General features: G+C 43.5%; 1 protein-coding gene across 4 annotated transcripts in view; it reads left to right on the top strand.

Annotated features, from left to right (window-relative positions):
- PIEZO1 (piezo type mechanosensitive ion channel component 1 (Er blood group)) overlaps positions 1–24111 on the top strand; it is a 742509-nt gene that overhangs the window by 420123 nt on the left and 298275 nt on the right. For all 4 annotated transcript variants that reach the window (XM_069215849.1, XM_069215848.1, XM_069215845.1 and 1 more), the window contains 3 exons: positions 5838–5986; positions 7893–8069; positions 15716–15822. In XM_069215849.1, coding sequence (XP_069071950.1) covers positions 5838–5986; positions 7893–8069; positions 15716–15822 — 433 coding nt within the window. The remainder of the gene's footprint in view (positions 1–5837; positions 5987–7892; positions 8070–15715; positions 15823–24111) is intronic.

The raw sequence follows: 24111 nt of genomic DNA, 5'->3' as shown, positions 1-24111 counted from the left end.
TTCTGCCATTGAGATAGAACACACATTGTGTGGGCTCGGAGTTAATGTCCTGAATACGTTTTTGTCAGCCCCATTCAGTTAAACTTTACCTCCATGACATGTGAACATCTTCGGCCGTGCCGATGATTGTCACTGAGACCCTCGCACCTCTCTCCCTCGGGGCTGTCAACTGCCTCCAGTCCTTCTTCACCAGAGAATGTTGTGTGAGCGAAGAAAGGGACATTATTTCAGAGTTGACCTATGTGCCATTCAAAATATGTGTGTGAAGACCACCAAAAAGTGCACAACTTGCCAGTCACAGCTGGGGACTTGGAAAAGTGGAAAGGGGAGGCGGGAGATAAAACAAAAATAAAATATGCATAAAAAAACTTAGCAGGACTTAGCAACCACTCTCCGCTGCACTGCAGGCTCCCAGCCTGCCCTGTGGCTAATCATGACGCTGCTCAAAACAGGGTTATGATTGGCTGGAGCACCCTGGCTGGGAGCTCCAATGCAGAATGGGAGCCTGGAACGTCTCTCTCCAACTCGGCAACACAGTGCCGGGCTGGAGAGAGCCCTTGTGCACATATGTGTTTGGCCAGCCTGAGACGGCCAGCCAAACATACATGCACACTGAGGAGAATGCCATGTGCACTCCCCTCAGTGCTCATCACCCCCATGGCCTCACCCCTTTAAAAATAAAACAATAATAAACATAGTTTTATTTTTAAAGGTTTGCAGTTCCTGCTGCTGGGCGGGGGGCGGGGTGACACTCCTCCACCCTAATGGTGGAGTTGCTCCTGTTCCCTGACCACAACGATGCTTCCAGTCCATCGTGCCTCGCCGTCAGGTCCAAGAAGACCTTGGGCATCAAAAGAAACTGTGCTGTGCATTTAGGAAGTACTTTGAAAGCCACAGACAGCTTCTGAGCAGAAGACCCCCTTGGCATCGAGGAAAAGGGTGGCCTGCTCAGTCTCCTGGCCATGAAACCAGTGTCCTCAAATGAGTCTGACAAAGAGTAGATGGCAGAGGTCAATCGGGCACCGAAGATCAGCCCTCGCAAAAAGACCATGCTCATGTTTGTGAGTATACCTTCGACAACTGATCAACAAGCCAGGGCCCCAAAAGAAGTCCCATGCTGATGTAGAGCATTGCTCCTGAGGGAGTTGGGTGTTTAGCCCTCAGAACAGATGCTGGGAAAAGACAAGGCAAGGGCCCCTGTCAGTCTTCTGCTTTGGTAGGCACAGACAAGAAGCTTTGGAGATTATCAATTCTGAATCCAAGGAATCTCGTCTAAAGCCCAAGCCACTCTAAGGAGGCTGAGCACCATCGGTTCAATCTGGAGTGCACAAACCCTGTCCATGTTGAAACCTGCCTCTAATCCTAAACCCTCCACGATGTCAATGCTGACCAGAGGGCTCTGTCTTCCATCCATGCCCGGAGCCTAAGACCTTTGAGAGCCTCAACCAAAAACTAGATCTCAGACTAAAGTGTCTGTTTATCCACTCTCTTACAGGTGATATCATGGAAAGCTACAACTACATCTTGAACCTCTGCCTCAAAAGAGCATTCTGGCATTTGAGGGTGGCCTTCTTCCAGGTCTCCCTTCTCTGAACTAGCACCTAGGAGACACAACGACAAAGCTACCAGTCCTCTTCCTTTGCCACAGAGTTCACATCTACCTCTACCACAACCCTGACTCTCCCTCCACCACCATGCCCATGTACACCGCCCCATTGCCAAAGTCAAAACTTTTATACGCTGAGCCAGGTAGTCTCTAAGATCCCATCAGTCCTTTTGGCAAGCAATCTGGCCAAGGCCCCACTGGTGATCCCTGGGTTGACTATAAAGTGAATCCCCAGGTGACCCCAATCTATAACAGTGAAGGTCTCACACCCTGATGACACCACTACATATCCTGAGAAGATTCAGAGGGCCCCAGTATATCACAAAGTGGACATGCATCTCAACCATGAGGACAACAGCTTCCTTGGGGTGACTGTCTCAAAATCTACCAACCAACTTCTACCTCTAAACAGTGATTTGCCCCATCTCCCTCGATCACATCACCTGTCTGTGGGAGGATACTCGATTTCCTCTCTCACTTGGTGAAAATTACTTTCAGCAAGTGGGTTTTGGCCATAGTCCAACACAGGTATTACTTCAAACCACACACAACCCCTCCCATCTACCTACCTCTTAAACACGCTCTCAGCAAACACATCTCCCTCCTTTAGGAACACGTGCGTGGTCAATATCAGAAGGGAGTCGTAGAGAGAGTGCTTATGCAACATCAAGGAAGTGGTTTCAACTCTTTTTTTTTCTTTTTCTCATCCATAAGAAGGACAGCTTCTTAAGACCCATTCTCTACCTGTGACCCCTCAACCGCTACATCCTGTCAGATCATTTTCTAATGACACCTGTGCAGAATGTTATCCCCCATCTTCAACAGGGCAAATTTCATTGTTGTGCTCGATCTCAAGAACGTCTATTTCCACATCCCCATGAACCATGGTCATCAATGGTATCTTTGATTAGTGGTGAGTGGACAACACTACCGGTTCTAGGTACTTCCTTTCAGGTTCACTACAGCTCCGAGGGTTTTTATGAAGTGCTTGGCAGTGGTGACTACACGTTTGCAAAGGGAGGGCATTTGTGTCTTTCCTTATCTAATCAAGTGGCTTTTCAAGAGAAGCAGCAATGTGTAATCTTCAGCTCAAATTCAGACAGCTGTGCTCCTATGCCACAATTGGGGCTTTACCATAATCGCTTCCAAGTCCCACCTGCAGTCTGTACAAATCCAACCCTTCATTGGGTCTTATTGGATTATACGATCCGATAAAGAATCAAAGCTTGTCAGAATCTGCTTCCTCCTTTTCAGCCAAATCATCAGCTCACATTGCAAACTGTCATGTTTTTTCTAGAAATTGACATCTTGCATCTCCATTGTTCCACATGCAAGGCTTCACCAACACCTCCTCCGAGACTTCCTTCTGGTCCCAAGTGGAGGGTCACTGAGAAGATCTAGTGTTGGTCAGCCCAAAGTGCACAACTATGCAATTGTAGGGAAACAACTTGACCCAGTACAGCAAGTGGCCATCACCACAGACACAGGGTAGGGCACATAGATTAACATGACTGTACAGGGAATGTGACCTTCACAACAACAGGATCCCCCCCCACATAAAACATGTGGAGCTGTTAGCCATTCGTTTAGCTGTATAAGCCTTCTTACAAGTCACTCATGCCACAGTAGTCCTGTTAAAGACCAACAGTATCACCACAATCTACTGCCTACAAAAGTGGGATGACACACACTACGCTACCTGGCATTGGAAACTCACCACATTATTCACCTCCTGGTTGAGTATCTCCCTAGGGCAGTCAACAACTTTGCAGACCTGTTAAGCAGGACACATCAACAAATCCATGAGTGGAAAATCAACCCCAGGTCCTTCATAGGCACTCCCAATGTTTTGGCGTCATACAGAGAGACCTTTTTGTCACCGGGAAACACAAAGTGCTCAAACTTTATCTCCAGTTACCCACACCCACAGAGAGCACTGCACAGTCAATATGGTCTGGAATATTTGCGTTTACTTTTCTACTTCTCCCATTGCTTCAATATGAGGTTACTAAATTCAGGCACACATCTTTATTCCTCATTTTTGTAACATCAACTTCGGTCAAACAACCTAGCACTCCATCTTCCTGGAGCTATTCATCAGCCCTCACAAGAGACTACTGCTCTGGCTGGGCATTCACATGCAGGGGCAAGTTCAAGTCAGGCATATGATTCTTGATAGCTTACAGTTCCAATTTGGCACCTGGAATCCCAGAGTTCTGGTAGCTCAGCCTACCCCACAAATTTATGTCCATCCTAAAGAAGCTCAACACCCCACTATTCAGGCATGCTATGCAAAAAATAGGAACTGTTCATTCACTGTAGTTCCAAACATGTGGACCCATTACAGCCTAGTGTACAGGGTATTATCACCTACCTTTTGCATTTGCAAAAAGCAAGCCTCACCTACAGCTACATCCATTTACACTTAGCTGCAGTTGCAGCCTGTATGAAGAACAGATAACACTCGTCCCTCTTAAAAATTCTGTTAATTGGCACTGTCAAGGAGTGTCACAAGAGAGTGATACTCACTAGAGTGTCTCCAGCTCCCACATAGAATCTCATTGTTATCCTCCTCAGGCTCAGGGGACCACCATTTGAACTTCTACATCCATTCCCCCCTCAGTTCCTGTCCTTGAAGGTTGCCTTCCTGATAGCTGTTACCTCTCTTGGGCACTTTAGTGGACTGCAAGCGCTTACACAGCAGGAGTCCATCATCCAAGCCCACAAGGACAGAGTTGCTCTTAGAACTAATCCTAAATTCTTCCCTAAGGTAGTAATACCCTTTCATCTTAACCACACCATAAAGCTCACTATGTTTTCCCGCAACCTGATTGCTGCAGAAAGAGCATTCCATGTATTGGATGTCAAAAGAACTCTTATGTACTATATTTGCAGAACCTATCCATTTCATAATTCTGATCAGCTCGTTATCTCCTTTGCAAAGCCTCACAGACGGTATCCAATCTCCAAAGAAGGCATAGCTATATGGATAGTTAAATGTATTCACACTTCCTATCATAAAGCAAAGAGGATCCTACCTGCCCCACGAAGGGGTCACTCCTCCCCAAGAAAGGAGCAGCCATGGCCTTTCTAGGAACTATCCTATTAGTAAACATTTGTAACGTGGCCACCTGATCAACACTACACTCCTTTATCAAGCATTATCATGTGAACATGTTAGCCCACCAACAGGAGGAAAGGTGATCATCTGCGTCATTCACATGCTACTGGATGGCACTGCTTTACAGTCTCTGCTACCCATGTGTATCTACAGCCACACATGTAATGAAGAGGAAATGCTACCTACCCAGTAAAACTCTGTTCATAGTGTTTGGTGCTGCAGATTCATATGCCCAGGCCCCCCTCTCAGAAAGCCTGTGTCTTTTGTAGAACTCTTCCTTACTGAACTTCACATTGATGCTCATTACTCTATACACCTTACTTACAATCACCTTCCAATCCAGCTCTCAACTGCTTAACATGGAGACGGTGCTCATGCACAGTGACACCAAGCAGGGGAGTCACACCCTATCTTGTACCTCAAGAGACTTTGTCAAAGAAAAACACTTTATAAACCTCTTTGCCCAAAACAACATGGCAGGATAAAGTGATGCCTGTGAATCTACATCACTACACACCGTTTTTTACAGGGTACATAGCCTTTTCATTATCTTACGTGGCTAATATGTCTTGAAAATCTAGCAGGAATCCACCCCACCTGGATTTACATTAAACAGTTCTGACCAAGAGTGATGTTCCAGTAATCATCCTTTAGAGTATATGGAGGTGGAGTCTATCAAGATAATGGCAGGAAATTCCAAAAAGGTTGATGGATTAAAGATCCTTCAAAGAGGAGGAATGTAAAGCTTGGCATTGTTCCTGGAAGGCCACTTTCAAGCCAGGTTTATAAGAGGACTTTTGACTATGTGAGGGGTTCCGCTTACATTCATTGTACGTACAGACTTTGTATGTTAATATCATGAAAATCTGGCACAGATCTGACCCTTGTGGATTTCTTCAGACACCCCATTTCAAGAGGAAGGGCCTTTCATAGTGGATAGAAGAATCCTACAGGTTAGATTTTGGGTTTGTCTTAGAAGATTCATGCTTAGAATGTCATGCAGGGTTGATGGAGGTGTGTGGTTGTGATGAGTGTCTGTTTTTGGAGACAGGTTTTTGAAGTTTGATGTCAAACATTTCACATATCTCTCTATGATGGTCATTCTTGCAGGTGTACTATTCGCTCTGGCGGAAGCTGCTGAAGGTTTTCTGGTGGCTGGTGGTGGCGTACACCATGTTGGTTCTCATTGCAGTCTACACCTTCCAGTTCGAGGAGTTTCCCATGTATTGGAAGAATTTCACTAAGTTCACTGACGAGCAGTAAGTCATGGGTGTGAGGTGCACAGGTCTTGTCCTGTGACTTTATGGCAGGTTCTTTGAGTAGAGGGGTTCCTTATATGATGCTTCTATCTCAGCAAATTATTCAACAAATAGTATGTCAAATGGCTGAGTGGTCAGTTGTTCAGTAGGTTGATAGCAGGTTCCTCGAGGAGTTGTTGGAATCTCCCATGCACTGTCGGAGCCTAGTCAAATTAACAGGTTGTGCAGTAAGTCTTAAGTGTGATGCATATGTGGCTGGGGTTATGCTTTTCATTACACATTTTTGCATTTCACCATGTTCCTCCCTGAGTTGGAGGCATGCATAACCTAGTTCACTAATGATCACAGCCCTTAGATTAGGTGCATAGAGCAGGTTGTGTGACAGATTTGTCCCTTATTGTAGGACTTTCTCGTTTAATAGGGGAATGTTGCAGACTTAACAATCAAATGTTCAGTTGTGTGTTCCGATTCCCCATGGGGTTGATGCAGGGAAGTTGTTCATCTTAGGCAAACTGTTGTTTTTCCACAGAATATGGCAGCCACATGTTTTGGGGCACTCTGTAGACTCCCTTTTGCAGACATCCTGTGTAAGGATCTGCACTGTACATCCGTTATAAAATCTTGCAAGTAACATTGGATGCTTTCAGTGGCAGACTGTTCTGATGCCCACTCGTTTGTCATCTCAGGTGGTGCTTGTTCCACTTTGCCCTATAACTAGCCATAGTGTCCAGTGCTGCCTCTATTGCACTAGAACAGGCATTGTGCAGCGTCACACAAAGATATGTGTCAAAAAGCACCTCCTTATGGAACTGGGCCTGTGCTTCCATTCCTCTGCTGGAGGACAGTGCAGACTGACATTTGTTCTGGTGTATAACATAGATGTCAATGAAGAGCAAATATTAGTTGATATTCTGAAGGACAGCATTCTGACCATTAAACAAAGCCCATATGCCAATCAATGGGCAGAAGGGCCACAATGTTGGCAGTGTCCCCAGTACAAAGCACTTAGAATATATTCTTAATCTCACTGTGTTTAAAAATAACAAAAAAACAGGTGATGTTGAGCCATAAGGAACTTTATTTAGGAAAAATAATATAATGTGGCAGGAGTTTCCCTTTAAGTATGTGGTGTCTGTTAGAGAACTTCCACCAGATTAGCTCAGACTGCACTTATCACTTCCCCCAAATGACAGGGCAGTGTATAGATGAACTATGCCCTATACATTCACTCTTTTGTTTGGAGATTCTACCAATGGCATGGCAGGAGGGGGCATGTCTTTTGGGTGCTGGTGTGAATTCCACTGTGCTTTCCAGTGGCAGGTACATTAGGGAGGCTTCCATTACTCTTATGTATGGATGGATGGTGGAGCGTGCATTACTCTTACATGGGTGGCTTCCACTATTCTCTCTTCAAGGTGGAGAGAGTCGGGTGCCTTTTGCTGTATGTCCTCAATGAGTAAGAGAACAATGCCTTTCCCTGCTCTCTCCTGGCCGTGGGTAGGTTGACCTAGGCCACTACTTTCTAAAGTGCCTACATTACTGCTCTGTACTGTTGTTACACTTCAAACACCTGGGCAGAGTGTGATGTGCTGGGACTATGGAGACAGTGTGAGTAGTTTATGAAATTAATGTGAGGACATTGAGAGATGCTCAGGTCAAAGGAAGGTTGTGAGGCGTTCACACTGCCATGGAAGAGTTTGCTTCCAGCATCCTATGTAACCTTTTACAATGGTTAACACCCAGGCTCTGAGTGCAGCATGCAGAAGATGATGAAAGTGTGTTGTTATGCATGGTACTTGCACTGCAGTATGTTGTACTTTATGGAGAAAAAACGAGTTAGTAACATCTATCTATATATATAAATATAATATAAAATTAAATAATTGTTTTTGTTTCTTCTCTGCAGGTTGGGAGATTTGGGTTTGGAACAATTTAGTGTGACAGAGCTTTTCTCAAGCATTCTCATCCCAGGCTTTTTCCTCCTGGCCTGCATCTTACAACTGCACTACTTCCACCGTCCTTTCATGCGCATAACAGACCTGGCACATATATCCATCTCGGAAACGTGGCAACCAGTGCACAGGTAGCAGCATGGGGCAAGAGTCAGGGGAACAAGAAGAGGGGTGGGTGAGGCCTAAAATGGCTGCTAATAACACTATAAGGTTATGGAGTGTGAGACAGTGATTTGAAGAAAGGTGGGTCAAGGGAAGAGGGAGGGAGAGATGAATGAGTGGCTGGGAAAGTAGACATGATGTACCAACCAGTGTGTGCTCATGAAACGATGAAAAGAGAGCAGTGGCATATCCTACAATCAATCAGAGTATTTGTAAAGCACACCACTCATCTGCGAGGGTCTCAAGGCTCTGAGGGGATGGAAGGGGGGCTGCTACTGCTCGAACAGCCATGTCTTAAGATGTCTCCTGAATGTAAGTAGGTCCTGTGTCTGACACAGGTGGGTGGGAAGAGTGTTCTACGTCTTGGCGGCGAGGTGGGAGAACGATCTGCCACTGGCAGTCGTTCTGTGGATGCGTGGGATGGTGGCGAGGGCAAGGTCGGCGGATTGCAGCTGTCTGGTCGGGGTGTAGAAGGAGAGCCGTCTGTTGAGGTATTCTGGTCCGGTGTTGTGTAGTGCCTTGTAAGCGTGGGTGAGGAGTGTGTTCACAGTGTGTGTTCATTGGACAGTGTAAGGAAAGAATGAGTTAATGGTGTGGCATGGTATACAGCACAATCTATTTTGTGTTATTAGTGAGATAAGGGATTAGGAGTAGGAGGAAAGTGGCTCATGGCCTTTATATAGGGACATCATTTTCATTCTTCTGTTGTCTGGGCAGGAACTTTACTTGTTCTTTGTGTAGCAGAAAATGAGAATTTCAGCTTTTATTTGGCCTTCTACGTGACTTATAAAAGAATTATTGGTAATGTTAGTGGTTACCTCAAAATCCATTTGTCTTTAATCACATGATTAGATTTTTCTTCTCCATCATCAAAATAGTCTACCTGGTCAGTCATTCAATAAACAGTTTATTCGATAGTCATCATAAAACCAATAAAAGTTTAACCAAATGATAATAAAAGTACTAGCCCCAAAATAAATTGGCTAAAAGAAACCATTTACAATGCACAGACTATCTCAAAGCCTAAGTGCATCATAAGGTTACACTGTACTTCAGAGGCAAAAATTAATCTCTCCTTTACCCACACTCATAACCATATTGAAATATAACAGCATATCTCAGCCCACTGTGGGCCCGGTTATAAAATAGGCAAAGGTAAAATAACTATGTTCCCACAAATATTTACAGCCTTTATATAGTTCTGAAATAACGGAGACTTTGCATTGTGGTGACCTGAAGAACTATTAGCCACAGCATTTCGTCATTACATCATACACTAGCATATTCCCCCAGCTCTTATGTAGGGTTAGCCTAGCTTTAATGTACTCCACAACTACTATGCAAATTTCCTTGGATCTGAGTTGTTGTAGGAGTGGTAAGGTGGACATACAATTTCTATGGTTAAATCTGAGCATAAGCAGTTTAACAATCCTTTTCCTAATACCCATAAAAAACATGTGAAACAAGATAAAGTGCATTGCGTTTTCTGTTGAAATTCCATCACAAGAACATCAGACATGGATACACGACCAGCTGTGCATGTTGGGGAATTACACCACGATATGGATCAAGATCAGTCTAAAGAGGGTAAAAAAAAACCTCTCAAAACTGTTTGTAACTGAGAACAGAGAAGGTTGTCTACCTAAATAATACTCGCTACCTAGATAAGCTAAAGTCCTGGGTTTCATAATTTCCCCCCTTAAGCTGACTGCCTCAAATGTACTTAGCCTCATATATTTAAGAGTTTATCTACTAGGCCTTTTGTTTAGGGTCACAAACAAATCTGGTCTGCTCAAATCGCTACATAAGGATTTGACATTCCTCAGCCATAGGATGTTCTGAGCATAGTCAATTGAAAGACGGGAAAGTATTGCCTCCTTACATCTATGCCTGCAATTCCAGTGCATTATAATCCCTAGGTTTTAATTTCAGGACATTTATTTAGATTCCTGTTTGCTATAGAACAACGCACATCAAACAAGCTGGATGATTTGGGAGACCCTTTGAGGGCCTATCTGGTAGGCGCTTCTTTATCTCATTAGAAAGCACCATAAAGCTTCCTTAATACTAATTATGTTAGCCTCCTCACCTAGGCAAATTTGCAAACAATCACAGTTTTATTTTATGATGTTACTAAGGAAATCTTCCAGGTTGATCTTGGTCCATTTCAGCACATACCCGTTAGACCTACACACTTCCATGTCCTTTAAGCATTCCATAGAAAGGCAACCCTTGCCTACAACTTGAAGCCTAATACTGAGGAGAAGATAGTCACTAAAACAATTGACATAGGTTTCCTAGCCCAACGCAAGGGCCTTCATGTTGTCAAATACAAGAATGAAATATGTTGTTAGATAAAGGTGGGGAAGAAGTCCTTCTGGGAATTGATTACGTTGATAAAAGCCAGATTGTGTGCTCATTAAATACTTAATAATTTCTTCTCCATACATGTCATGGTTGCAATGTTTTTCCCCCACATAGCCACAGACTAGTTTGCCTAGTAGAGGACACTAAATAAGCATTACATTTCTCTTCAAGGAGAATATAAATATTGTATCTCTTTAACACAACACATTTAGCTCTTTGTCCAACCCAGCTAATCGCCCAACATCTATCTTGATTGAAAAGGTTATTGTAGTAATTGATTAGGACCAGTCTATGATCCCTGTCAATCTCTAACCCAATAGGTTGGCACTAGGGGGAATCAAGATACTTGGAAAAAACTTTCTCCTTAGGGTTCTCATGAATCAAGGTACAAAGGAGCCTTTAGGGTATCCAGCTGTGGCAGGTTGAGTGGGTGAATGATAGGTAACAAATCATTTTACAAACGGTGAGAATAGCCCAAGTATTCTGCAGGCAAAAAATCCCAAATTTCTCTACAAATGTCATCCACTCTGGGTTACCCCCTTTCATCTTGAGACTTTGAATGCTTCAATACAATGTATTCAATATGCCAGTACTACAAAGCAATTTTTCCTTTCTCTCGCTGAGACCTCTTCCTTTCAGCCTATGCCCCTCTGGAAACATTTGTTCACAGTATCATACATCTCAGTATCCTTGTTAGCAGACCTATGTGCATCCCTTCTCTCTCATTACATGTTTCCTGAAGTTGGCCTTCATGTTCCATGTAACTTGGGGCTAGTCACTCAATTAGTAGTATTAGCGTCACACATTGACTCTATTGGAAGTGGTCAGGTGGAAACCCCAGGCAGTCCACTCCCCTTCAACAACCTTGGCTTTTTGCTGGCCACTCCTCCTTGCCACTGGTGATTTATAAAAGAAGCTCAAAGGGATCACTGTAATTTCAGAATTACTAAACTGTTTTTCACACGATCTAGAGTTAGGGTATTCAACTAGTGCTTGTGATCTGAAATTCAATATTACACAGTCCCTACTAAAAACCTTCCCCATTCTGCCTATCCCAGTACTCTGTGGGTCATTACGATGTCTGCATACAACCTGCTACAAAGTCATTCTCCATTTCAAAGCTAGTAAGCAGCTTTGTCTTTTAGGTGGACCCAATTTTTCTGCCTATGAGGTTGGAGCTCAGTACATTCACTAGAAGCACAACATATGGGGTCGCTTGTGGGAACAAGGCCATTCTGGCGGATTAGTCACCCTGCTTAAAATGTTTGCTCCTAGTCTCCATGGTCCCATTAGGTTTGCTGTTGGCTTCTCTGTAGCTTTCCAGCTCTCCCTCCTTACTAGGTTCAACAAATACGGACTTGGGACTTTCCAGGCTATTCAAGGCATTATTATTAGCCGATACTAACCTTGGGTTGGACCGTCGCCAACCACGGTAGCTGTTACTGTGTGGGCATGACTAAACCTTTGTGTATATGCTCCCCTCCCCTCTCCTCTCATGTCCACCCTCTAGTTCATTCTCAATATGTATTAACCTACTGTCAGCCTACTCCATAATGAGTAACCACCCCTATAAAAGACTTCATAAGATGAGTAACTTTCTTAATGATTAAAGATTGACAGGCCATAAAGTCCTCCTCCTTGAGCCAAAATTGACCCTCCCCTTTCCGTGACATTATGCCCTGAGCTGTTGTGCCTTTGAAGCCTACCCTGTGGGAAGTATCATGCCCCCCAGTTCTTTTCTTATTAGCCAGCATTGAATTGGGCTGTCAGGAAGGCAGGTGCTATATAAATATCCAGTCTTTTCTTCAAAACGCAAGCATTTGACATTTTCCTTGATACATGAGAACACCTGTGAGCCTCACCACTCTTGTCCTTCCAACCTGTTACACCTTTAGTATCTCATGTACCTGGATGACATTTCCTATGCAACTCAAGAACCCTCAACTTCATTGATTTCATTATTGTTGTCAGTCTCAGTCGTTTTACATTTGCCCATAGTTACTGCAGGTTGACAGTATTGCTTACAAGCCCACAAAGCCAAGCAGGGTGGCCTAGCTTCTCCTCAGTGGTAACAAGCACAGACAGACCTGCTCTTGATCCAGGCCAAACAAGTGCACTTTGTAGCTCTAAGCCCCTTCTCATAGGAGCTGTGGATGTTGGCCGATGTATTGCCCACTCCACAAGACCAAACATAGGGCGACCAGGATCAGTAGCGCCCCACTCTCAGGGGCAAACATGCACACTTTGTAGCGCTAAGCCCCTCCTCCTAGGCGTAGGAGTTCCCCCTCCACAAGGCCGCAGACCTGGCGGCAGGGATCAGCAAAGGTCATTTTTTTGTGTGGTGGAATTCTTTAGGCACCCTTGTTCTTGACGATGCTGACCTTGATTCTACATACCAGACTTGACTCTGATTGACAAGAGTACACCTTAAGAGGTTCTGACACTTTTTTTCCTGCCTCAGAAAAATATGGCTGACTTGCCTGACAACTGTATACATCCCCTGCCATCAAACCGTGGTACATAGGGGATCCAAAGTGTGTAACTGGAAGATTCCCACGATACTCACTCAAGGGTAGATATTGAGGATAGTAGAAAGGCGAAATCAAACAAGGAACATCCAGAAATGGTATCCCCAAAAGAAAGAGAAGTCTTTGTTGTGTCCTCATTTCACACCTGCTGTGGTACCCTCCACTGAAACAGAATCGTCTCCGCTATCTCCTAAATAGTAGGCTTTGGCATTGGATGCTCAGACTTCAGTAACAGGCATGACCATGTAGGTGATGGTCTCTCACATTAAGACTTAATCTAGGACATAACCTGGCCTGATAACGTTCATGCCATGACCTCCATTAAATTTATTTCCAACACCATCCTCAAGACAAGCTCCTCTGCTTCAACATCGATTCCACGATCAAAGTCGGCACATAAATCCTCGTCTCCCATAGTTCAGGGGAGTTCAGGCGTCAATGAAAGCAGAGTAAGTGCTTAATGTTGACCTCTCGCCTGAGTCCAGAGCACGTCAACAGATCAGCACATCTTTCGAGGCACAGGTCGCCATGACCACTGTTTGAGTTGATCTGCAGTACGATTTAAGGGTTGACGTGTAGTTATTTACCCATTGGTGGCAAGGAAAATGACAAGGCGCTGTCGCATTTGAGGAAGAAATTATACTGTTTTGACAGTGACAACAAGCTTTAAAAGCTGAATCTGTCCATTCAAAAAACAAGTAGTCCGTTTTTTTTCTGAAGTTAAGGGTTAGTACCACTGGCTCCAACTTCCGGTCAGGCCATCTGGCTACTGAAACACATTACATAGAAACCTGAAGGATATTTTTCTGACTCCAGCAAACAATCAGGCAGGTGATGCGTGTCCGGAAAGGAAACACAGGCTTGCACAGTGAGATCCGTTTTTTATTTAATATTTATTTTGATTTTTTATAAGTCACGTACGAGACCATTTCGTGTGCAAGGAAGTTGTGCAGGAAATGTGGGTTTGATCAAATCTAACTTGTAAGCAGTGCAGGTTACATTCGACGATGACTCATGCAGTCACAATATATTGTTGCGAGTGAATCATGGATTATTTTAATACTTGAGTCAAGTGTGTGCTGCAAGCGATGCCCAGTTATTTATACATGGTCTTGCATACGAGTGTACATTTAATTAATATCGAAGTGTAATTCTGAAGTCACTTTTGAGCACTGAAGTAGTGTAGTAGTTGTCAGGTACGCATTAGCACAATTTTTCACACATTAAAACAACACCCCAAATCAAATTAAGTATTTGTGACGGGGGGAGAGGGAGATACTTAATCCCCACTCAGTCACCACGGCGTCACTGGAAGGTGAGAGTAATAAATGGCAGCTTTATGTATGATCATATCTCAATGCCTAGATGGAGTGTTATTTATTGGATATACCATAACATGAATTAAGCTGGAAAGTTAGCCCCTAACTAGTACTCTGGTTTGATATTGTTTCTGAAGTAGAAAGTTGTTTTAATGTCAGCTGTTATCTATGAACACTGGAATTATGTGGCAACATAGGACAAATTATGAGGCAGGTAAAGTTAGTTTAGGGTTGAAAAATGGAATTTGGATAGTACTCTCTGTGACAGTGTTGTGGGATACAAGGATTTGACCACACCATCAGGCACATATAAACTCTTGTTTAAAATGGTTTCAACATTTATGAATCCATAAAACTTTGCCAGCTCTTCCCGTCTTAAAAACTACTCATTTTCCAAGCGCTGGTTAGTAATCGATAAACATTAATGTGTAAGCACAAGTTTCCAATTATAGTGATTTTTCTGTTCCTATGGTAAAGTCGTATTGATAACATAAAGGCAGGACCACTGAAATTATGCGATTTTTGTGCCTGCCGCATTTTCCGCATCTTTATGTACTTACCACATTTGCCACATAATCCATCTTCTGCTACCTAATCTGCAGATTGTGACAAAAAATGTTGTTTCGTGCTCAAACGGATCTAAAGTTACTAAAAAAATAAATAAAAAAAATGTGGCGACAAGTTGTCATGAAGTGGAAGACCCATCACAAAGGTTGAATGGGTACTTTTGTCTTGTCTATTGCTGTATGTAGGTGTTGAACTGGTACTAATGAGGCAAAAACTTTGCCCTGACACGGTCAGTATGTACAAAAATTACAAAATAATAATACAAAATGTACCACGCTATGTAGTATTTGCCGATTCTTGGCACAAAATTTAGTCAACTCTGCTGTAAAATTTGGTCGTCCTCTACCACATCATTCCAGTGGCCATGCACATAGGTGTAAGATATCGTAAGTGTGTTGGCTGTCTTTGGCACATCCCATAACAGTGTGACCTACCTACTTGCATTTGGCGACTCGAAATTGGCAATGTGAAAACAATATCTACCGCCTCTTCCAGTAATGGGAGAAGGTACTATCTACACAACTTGCTTCCCCTCTTGGTACTGGACATCATTCATCATCAGCTTGGTTTGCTCTGAGCTCATGCATTAATCCTATTTCTGACCAAGCTCTGCATTTGCATCACTCTTCTTCACACAACAATCAGTCAGTCCTGTCATCTTCTAACTTATGCACGCTGGTGACCAATTAAAAACTGCTAAGACCACTCCCTAGAGTCAGTTGCTTTCCTCAGTTATCTTGCAAGGAACTGGAGACCTGACTCACCTGCAGTCTGACATCCTTTGTTATTAGTTACCCAAAGTATTTCTCAGATTTAATCAATTTCCTCCCACAGTGACCCTGTGACAGAAAGCCAAGTACTGACGGACATGGAGACTGCTGCCTCCAGCCAAGAAGGAACCAGTCACACTGAACTTGCCGATGCAGAATTGGCTGAGGAAGGTAAAGTTCTGATTACACAAGAGTTTTATTATCACCGACTGTAAAAGTCTCTTCACCGTGTACTCGCCTTCAAATGGCATCAGTTGTATGCCTGCTGTTAGAATGTCGGGTAATGTTCAAAGGGACACGTGATTTTGTGTTACACAACCATGGTGTAAAGCGCATGACTAAGGTGTTCACTAGCACTGATGGTGCATTGCTTAGACTCGCACATACCTGAAGAAATTAGATCCAGATTTTTCGGGAATCAGTTGTGGGACTGAGCAATTCTATGTTTGTGCTGTTGGTTGCAGGCGATAGGCACATACACGTTTTTCAGACCTGGACATAATTCCTTAGACTACTGGAATAAGAGAGAGAAAGGTTTAAGGCAAGAGGAAGAGAAAGATTGGAAAATTGTGACAAAATGAGATACAGGAATGGAAAAAAAAAACTTGCAAGCGTCAGATAAAGCAGCCAATTTATAGGGTTATGGAAGGAGAATGCATGATATAGAATCAAGCATTTAACTTTATTTATTTTAATTTAGCTCAGGGACTGAGAGAAAGCACCGGCGTGCAGTCTGGATTTGACTCAGCAACAGCATTCACATATGCTTTGAAGCGATTGGATCAGAATGTATGAAAAAAGTTTGAAAGAGTCTCTTATGGAAATTGTTTAGTGCATGGATGCTAAAGGTCAAAGATCATAGTTTGAGATGTTGTTCATGTAGACCTTTATGCCCTGGAGAACCCTGGAGTGGGGTGCACAGCTACTGACAGGGGCTAGGCCGGTGTCTGAGAGCTGAATCAGCATTCCAGGTTATTGTCTTGAGGTTCCCCCAAATGCAGCACTGGATAAGATATCTCCTGTGTTCCTATTTGCAATATTTGGATGCTTATTTACTATGTTTGGGAAAGTTATATAATTCCCAAAATCTTCTAGGTTTTAGAATAATAAACGATTCTGTTGGACAAGTGTGAGGAAAGTTACACTGTCCACATATATTGCCCGACTGTGGCTAGTATAGTTTCAGGCAATTTCTACAGCTCTAACATTCATCCGAGGGTATCTGATGTTAATGGTCACTGATAGTTATTCAAGAAAACCCAGTTAACCACGCTATGGGGTAAACAGACAAGCTTTTACCAATTTCCTAAACCTCACCAAAGAGGGTTCTAACTGCATACTCCTCAGGAGTGTATTCCACAATTTAGCTGCCATCACTGAAAAAGGTTTCTCTGAGTAATTCTGAGGAACCTGCATCTCAGATGTAAAATGAGCCAATTTTTAGCATGAGGGCTTGTCTTGCAGTTATAAAGTGCTTTATGTACAAGGCACAAGAATTTGAATGTCATCCCTTGGCTAATTGGTAGCCAATAAAGTTTGACTGAATAGTCCGAGATTGATTTGAATTTTCACATGTTTATAACGTGTCTAGCGGCCACACTTTGGACTATCTATAAATTATAGCCTGCTTTTGATGGAAGAGCAAGGTATGTTGAATTACAATAATCCAGCTTAGCAGAGACAAAGACAATCCATAGCCCTTGAGGGACATAGAAAAATTGGGCAATCTGTTTCAGAACCCCGAGTTCGAAGAAATAAATTCTGATAGTTTTATTGACTCTTTCCATCGTTGTCAAGCCTGAATCCAATTTGATCCCTAGGTTCATAACACATTGAACTGTTGTTCATTAGTGGTGCAGAGAAATGGGCCAAAAAGCATGGTCATGTATAGAAGACCGATAAAAGGTGAGAAGTGTTTGTTTTTCCCCATTCACCTGCAACTGATTTTGAGACTTCCAGCATTGGACATTCACCAGGCAGTTTTGCAACCTAGCAGCCCTTGCACTATGGTTGCCGTCAACCACAAACTGTTTTTGTGTAACATCAGAACAGTTAATCCATAAACCTGTCATCATATAAAGATTGAAAAACAGTGTCTAAAGCACCAACCTTGTGGAATGTTACATGTCAAAGGCCTTCCCTCAACAGAAGCCAAGTTCAGCTTGAACTGTCCCTTCTGAAGTCTTAGTGCACAGGATGGAGAAGACTGACGATCAACAAAGGATGCAAGTTGATTAAATGGAGCTTATTCCAGTATTTTGATTTGATATGGTAGCTGGGATACTGGTCTACAATCCTCTAAACTTTCTGGATTGAGTGTTGGTTTTGACAAAGGAAGAATCCTAGCTTACTCCAGTATTGGAACTTTCATAGATTCACATGCTTGAATCCTTCACCGTCGTTGAGATGGGAGCCCCCTGTACATCAAAACAGCTATATATACAGGCTACTGCAAAGAAAAAAGGCCCAAGGCCTTCACTTTAGTTGCCCATCCTCATCATTATGAGCAAAAGGACCGAAACAAGGCCCAGCCAATCAGGCTTCTCCTCCCTCTACAACCCTCCTGAGAGGAGCTCCCTTCCCTCAGATTTTCTCAAGCACGAGTATAAGAGTATCTGAAGAAGACAGGAGAATGTGAGCTTCCCAGGGGAGGAGGGAGGGTCGCATGTGAATCTATGAAAGATTCCAATACTGGAGAACTACAGTTACAGGTAAGTAACTTATTTTCTTACTCCAGTATTGGAACTTTCATAGATTCCACATGCTTGAATCAGAATAGCAAGCAGTAATGAAGCACATTGTAGAACATTAATCCATACGTCTAGTTATTGATACATGTACATATGAATGCATCTATATACAAACATACATATATATATATATGTTCGATTGCATGTGTAGCTGCAGATACACATGCTGTGCACAGTCTGCCATCTGGTGTTGGGCCCGGAGTGTTACAAGTTGTTTTTCTTCGAAGAAGTCTTTTCGAGTCACGAGACCGAGGGACTCCTCCCATTTCGAGTCCATTGCGCATGGGCGTCGACTCCATCTTAGATTGTTTTTTTTCCGCCATCGGGTTCGGACGTGTTCCTTTTCGCTCCGTGTTTCGGGTCGGAAAGTTAGTTCGAATCTCGGAAAAAAAACGTCGGTATTGTTTGCGTTCGGTATCGGGTTAGTTAGAACAAATCGACACCGAATTCTGAAGAGCTCCGGTGGCCCTTCGGGGTTTTTTCGATCCCCCGTCGGGGCCTGGTCGGCCCGGCCACGTGCGACTTCAAGGCTCATGGAACGGACCCCATTCCGCTTCTGCCCAAAATGCCATCACAAGTATCCGTATACGGATCACCATCTGGTCTGTAACTTGTGCTTGTCCCCCGAGCACAAGGAGGATACTTGTGAAGCCTGTCGAGCGTTTCGGTCGAGGAAGACGCTGAGAGACCGAAGAGCCAGGAGACTGCAAATGGCGTCCACGCCGACAGGTCAAGAACGCTTCGAGGAGGAAGAAGAAGCTTTCTCCATCCGCGAGTCGGATTCTGAAGAACTCGACGCCGAAGAAACACACCAAACCGTGAGTAAGACGTCGAAAATCAAGACTCACGAGAAGTCTACAAAAGCCCAGGGGACGCCACCGCCAACAGGCCATGGCTTAACCCGAAAACTAGGTGACCCATCCAGGGCACCGAAAAAGGGCATGCTAGTGTCGAAGTCATCCGACTCCGGTCGAGACACAGCAACCTCGGAGCCGAGACAGTGGCTCCGAGAAACTTCGGCACAGAGACAGCGGCACCGAAGAATTTCGGCACCGAGACACCACGCCGAAAACAAAGAAGGTTTCTTCGGAGCCTAAAAAGACTTCCGAAAAGGTTTCGGTTCCGAAACAGCCAGCCTCGGAGCCGAAAACTAGTTCCTATACAGAGGAACAAGGATTAACCTCCCAGTTACACAGATTTGGAGAGGAGCTTCTTGCTGTAGAGCCTGACTACACGCAAAGAAGGCTTCATATTCATGAGGACACAGGGAAGATAACCACTCTTCCCCCAATCAAAATAAAAAGGAAACTTGCCTTTCAACAAAAGGACAAGCAACCACAAGTAAAGGTGGCAAGGAAAACAACCCCACCACCGTCTCCACCACCATCAATACATGCATCACCAGCAACAACTCCACCACTGATGCACTCACCAGCTCATACCACAATGAGTCAGGATGATCCCGATGCATGGGACCTCTACGATGCTCCAGTGTCTGACAATAACCCAGACTCTTATCCTACAAAACCGTCACCACCTGAGGACAGTACATCCTATACACAGGTGGTCGCAAGGGCAGCCGAGTTTCACAATGTCTCCTTACATTCGGAACCAATTGAGGATGACTTTCTATTTAACACCCTATCCTCCACCCATAGCCAGTATCAATGCCTTCCCATGCTCCCAGGAATGCTAAGACATTCAAAACAAATTTTTCAGGATCCAGTTAAAGGCAGAGCCATAACTCCAAGGGTGGAGAAAAAATATAAGCCACCGCCCACAGATCCAATATATATTACAACACAACTAACACCAGACTCAGTAGTTGTGGGGGCAGCTCGTAAGAGAGCCAACTCTCATACCTCAGGCGACGCACCACCTCCAGACAAGGAGAGCTGCAAATTTGATGCTGCGGGAAAAAGGGTTGCAGCACAAGCAGCAAATCAGTGGCGTATTGCCAATTCACAAGCACTTTTGGCAAGATACGACAGGGCTCACTGGGATGAAATGCAACATTTCATCGAACACTTACCCAAGGAGTTCCAAAAAAGAGCGCAACAGGTGGTGGAAGAGGGACAAAGTATCTCAAATAATCAGATACGGTCTTCCATGGATGCAGCAGATACAGCTGCAAGGACAATAAACACTGCAGTCACAATCCGAAGGCATGCATGGCTGCGCACTTCTGGATTCAAACCGGAAATCCAGCAGGCTGTGCTCAATATGCCGTTTAATGAACAGCAATTGTTTGGGCCGGAGGTAGACACTGCCATCGAAAAACTCAAAAAGGACACCGATACAGCCAAAGCCATGGGCGCACTCTACTCCCCGCAGAGCAGAGGCACATTTCGGAAAACACCTTTTAGGGGAGAGTTTCGAGGTCAACCCACAGAAACCACAATCTCACAAACAAGGCCTACCTACCAGGGTCAATATCAAAGGGGAGGTTTTCGGCGGCAATTTAGAGGGGGCCAATTCCCAAAAAATAGAGGAAAATTCCAAGGCCCCAAAACCCCTCAAAATAAGCAGTGACTCACAAGTCACACACCCCCATCACATAACACCTGTGGGGGGAAGACTAAGCCAATTTTACAAACTTTGGGAGGAAATAACAGACACTTGGGTCTTAGCAATTATCCAGCATGGTTATTGCATAGAATTTCGCAAATTCCCTCCAAACGTCCCACCGAAAACACGCAATATGTCAAAACAACATATAGATCTTCTAGGACTAGAAGTTCAAGCATTGCTACAAAAGGACGCAATAGAATTAGTTCCAATTCAACAGAAAAACACAGGAGTTTACTCCCTGTACTTTCTAATACCCAAAAAGGACAAAACTCTGAGACCAATACTAGATTTCAGAACACTAAATACCTACATCAAATCAGACCACTTTCACATGGTCACGTTACAAGACATAATCCCGCTGCTCAAACAGCAAGACTACATGACAACATTAGATCTAAAAGATGCGTATTTCCATATACCAGTACATCCTTCACACAGGAAATACCTAAGGTTCGTATTCCAAGGAATACATTACCAATTCAAAGTGTTGCCATTCGGAATAACAACTGCGCCAAGAGTTTTTACAAAATGCCTGGCGGTAGTAGCTGCACATATCAGAAGGCAGCAAATACATGTGTTCCCGTACTTAGACGACTGGTTAATCAAAACCAACACGCTAAGACAATGTTCACAGCACACAAACTACGTCATACAGACCCTTCACAGGCTAGGTTTCTCGATCAACTACGCGAAGTCACACCTTTTGCCGTGTCAAACACAGCAATACTTAGGAGCGACAATCAACACAGCAAAAGGGATTGCCACTCCAAGTCCACAAAGGGTTCAAACATTTCACAAGGTAATACAGGCCATGTATCCAACACAAAAGATACAAGTCAAAATGGTAATGAAACTCCTAGGCATGATGTCTTCATGCATAGCTATTGTCCCAAACGCAAGATTGCACATGCGGCCCTTACAACAGGGCCTAGCATCACAATGGTCACAAGCACAGGGTCAACTTCTAGATCTGGTGTTGATAGACCGCCAAACATACATCTCGCTTCTATGGTGGAACAGTACAAATTTAAACAAAGGGCGGCCTTTCCAAGACCCAGTGCCACAATACGTCATAACGACAGATGCTTCCATGACAGGGTGGGGAGCACACCTCAATCAACACAGCATCCAAGGACAATGGGACATACATCAGAGGCAGTTTCACATAAATCACTTAGAACTGTTAGCAGTATTTCTAGCGCTGAAAGCATTTCAACCCATAATAACCCAAAAATACATTCTTGTCAAAACAGACAACATGACAACAATGTATTATCTAAACAAACAAGGAGGGACACACTCGACACAGTTGTGCCTCCTAACACAAAAAATATGGCATTGGGCGATTCACAACCACATTCGCCTAATAGCACAATTTATTCCAGGGATTCAGAACCAGTTGGCAGACAATCTCTCTCGAGATCACCAACAAACCCACGAATGGGAAATTCACCCCCAAATACTAAACAATTACTTTCAAATTTGGGGAACACCTCAAATAGATCTATTTGCAACAAAAGAAAACTCAAAATGCCAAAACTTCGCATCCAGGTACCCACAAAATCAATCCCAAGGCAATGCTCTATGGATGAACTGGTCAGGGATATTTGCGTACGCTTTTCCCCCTCTACCTCTCCTTCCATATCTAGTAAACAGGTTGAGTCAAAACAAACTCAAACTCATACTAATAGCACCAACATGGGCAAGGCAACCTTGGTACACAACACTACTAGACCTCTCAGTAGTGCCTCATGTCAAACTACCAAACAAACCAGATCTGTTAACTCAACACAAACAACAGATCAGACACCCAAATCCACCATCGCTGAATCTAGCAATTTGGCTCCTGAAATCTTAGAATTCGGACACTTAGACCTTACACAGGAATTTATGGAGGTCATAAAACAAGCTAGGAAACCAACCACTAAACATTGCTATGCAAATAAGTGGAAAAGATTTGTTTATTATTGTCATAATAATCAAATCCAGCCATTACACGCATCTGCTAAAGACATTGTAAGCTACTTACTACATTTGCAAAAGTCAAAGCTATTTCATCCATTAAAATACATCTTACTGCAATTTCAGCTTATCTGCAATTTACGCACTCAACTTCATTATTTAGGTTACCAGTCATAAAAGCGTTTATGGAAGGCCTGAAGAGAATTATACCACCAAAAACACCAACAGTTCCTTCGTGGAACCTCAACATTGTCTTAACTCTACTCATGGGTCCACCTTTCGAACCTATGCACTCATGTGAAATGCAATACTTAACATGGAAAGTTGCATTTTTAATTACTATCACATCTCTAAGAAGAGTAAGTGAGATACAAGCATTTACCATACAAGAACCATTTATTCAAATACACAAGCATAAAGTAGTCTTACGAACAAATCCTAAATTCTTACCAAAAGTCATATCACCGTTCCACTTGAATCAAACATTGAACTACCAGTGTTCTTCCCACAGCCAGATTCGGTAGCTGAAAGAGCACTACATACATTAGACATCAAAAGAGCGTTAATGTACTACATTAACAGAACAAAACAAATTCGGAAAACAAAACAATTATTTATTGCTTTCCAAAAACCTCATACAGGAAATCCAATTTCAAAACAAGGCATTGCTAGATGGATAGTTAAGTGCATTCAAACTTGTTATCTCAAAGCAAAAAGAGAACTGCCTATTACACCAAAGGCACACTCGACTAAAAAGAAAGGTGCTACCATGGCCTTTCTAGGAAATATTCCAATGACTGAAATATGTAAGGCAGCCACATGGTCTACGCCTCATACGTTTACCAAACACTACTGCGTGGATGTGTTAACGGCACAACAAGCCACAGTAGGCCAAGCAGTACTACGAACATTGTTTCAAACAACTTCAACTCCAACAGGCTGAACCACCGCTTTTGGGGAGATAACTGCTTACTAGTCTATGCACAGCATGTGTATCTGCAGCTACACATGCCATTGAACGGAAAATGTCACTTACCCAGTGTACATCTGTTCGTGGCATTATTCGCTGCAGATTCACATGCGCCCACCCGCCTCCACGGGAGCCTCTAGCCGTTTCGAAGTTGATCTTGAACATTTGTAAATTTGTAAATATATCACTTTAAACTACATTATGTAC

This window comes from Pleurodeles waltl, chromosome 12 (assembly GCF_031143425.1).
Source record: "Pleurodeles waltl isolate 20211129_DDA chromosome 12, aPleWal1.hap1.20221129, whole genome shotgun sequence".
Taxonomy (NCBI): domain Eukaryota; kingdom Metazoa; phylum Chordata; class Amphibia; order Caudata; family Salamandridae; genus Pleurodeles; species Pleurodeles waltl.
Note: the sequence above shows the minus strand (reverse complement) of the source record. Positions and strands in the feature narration are given on the sequence as shown.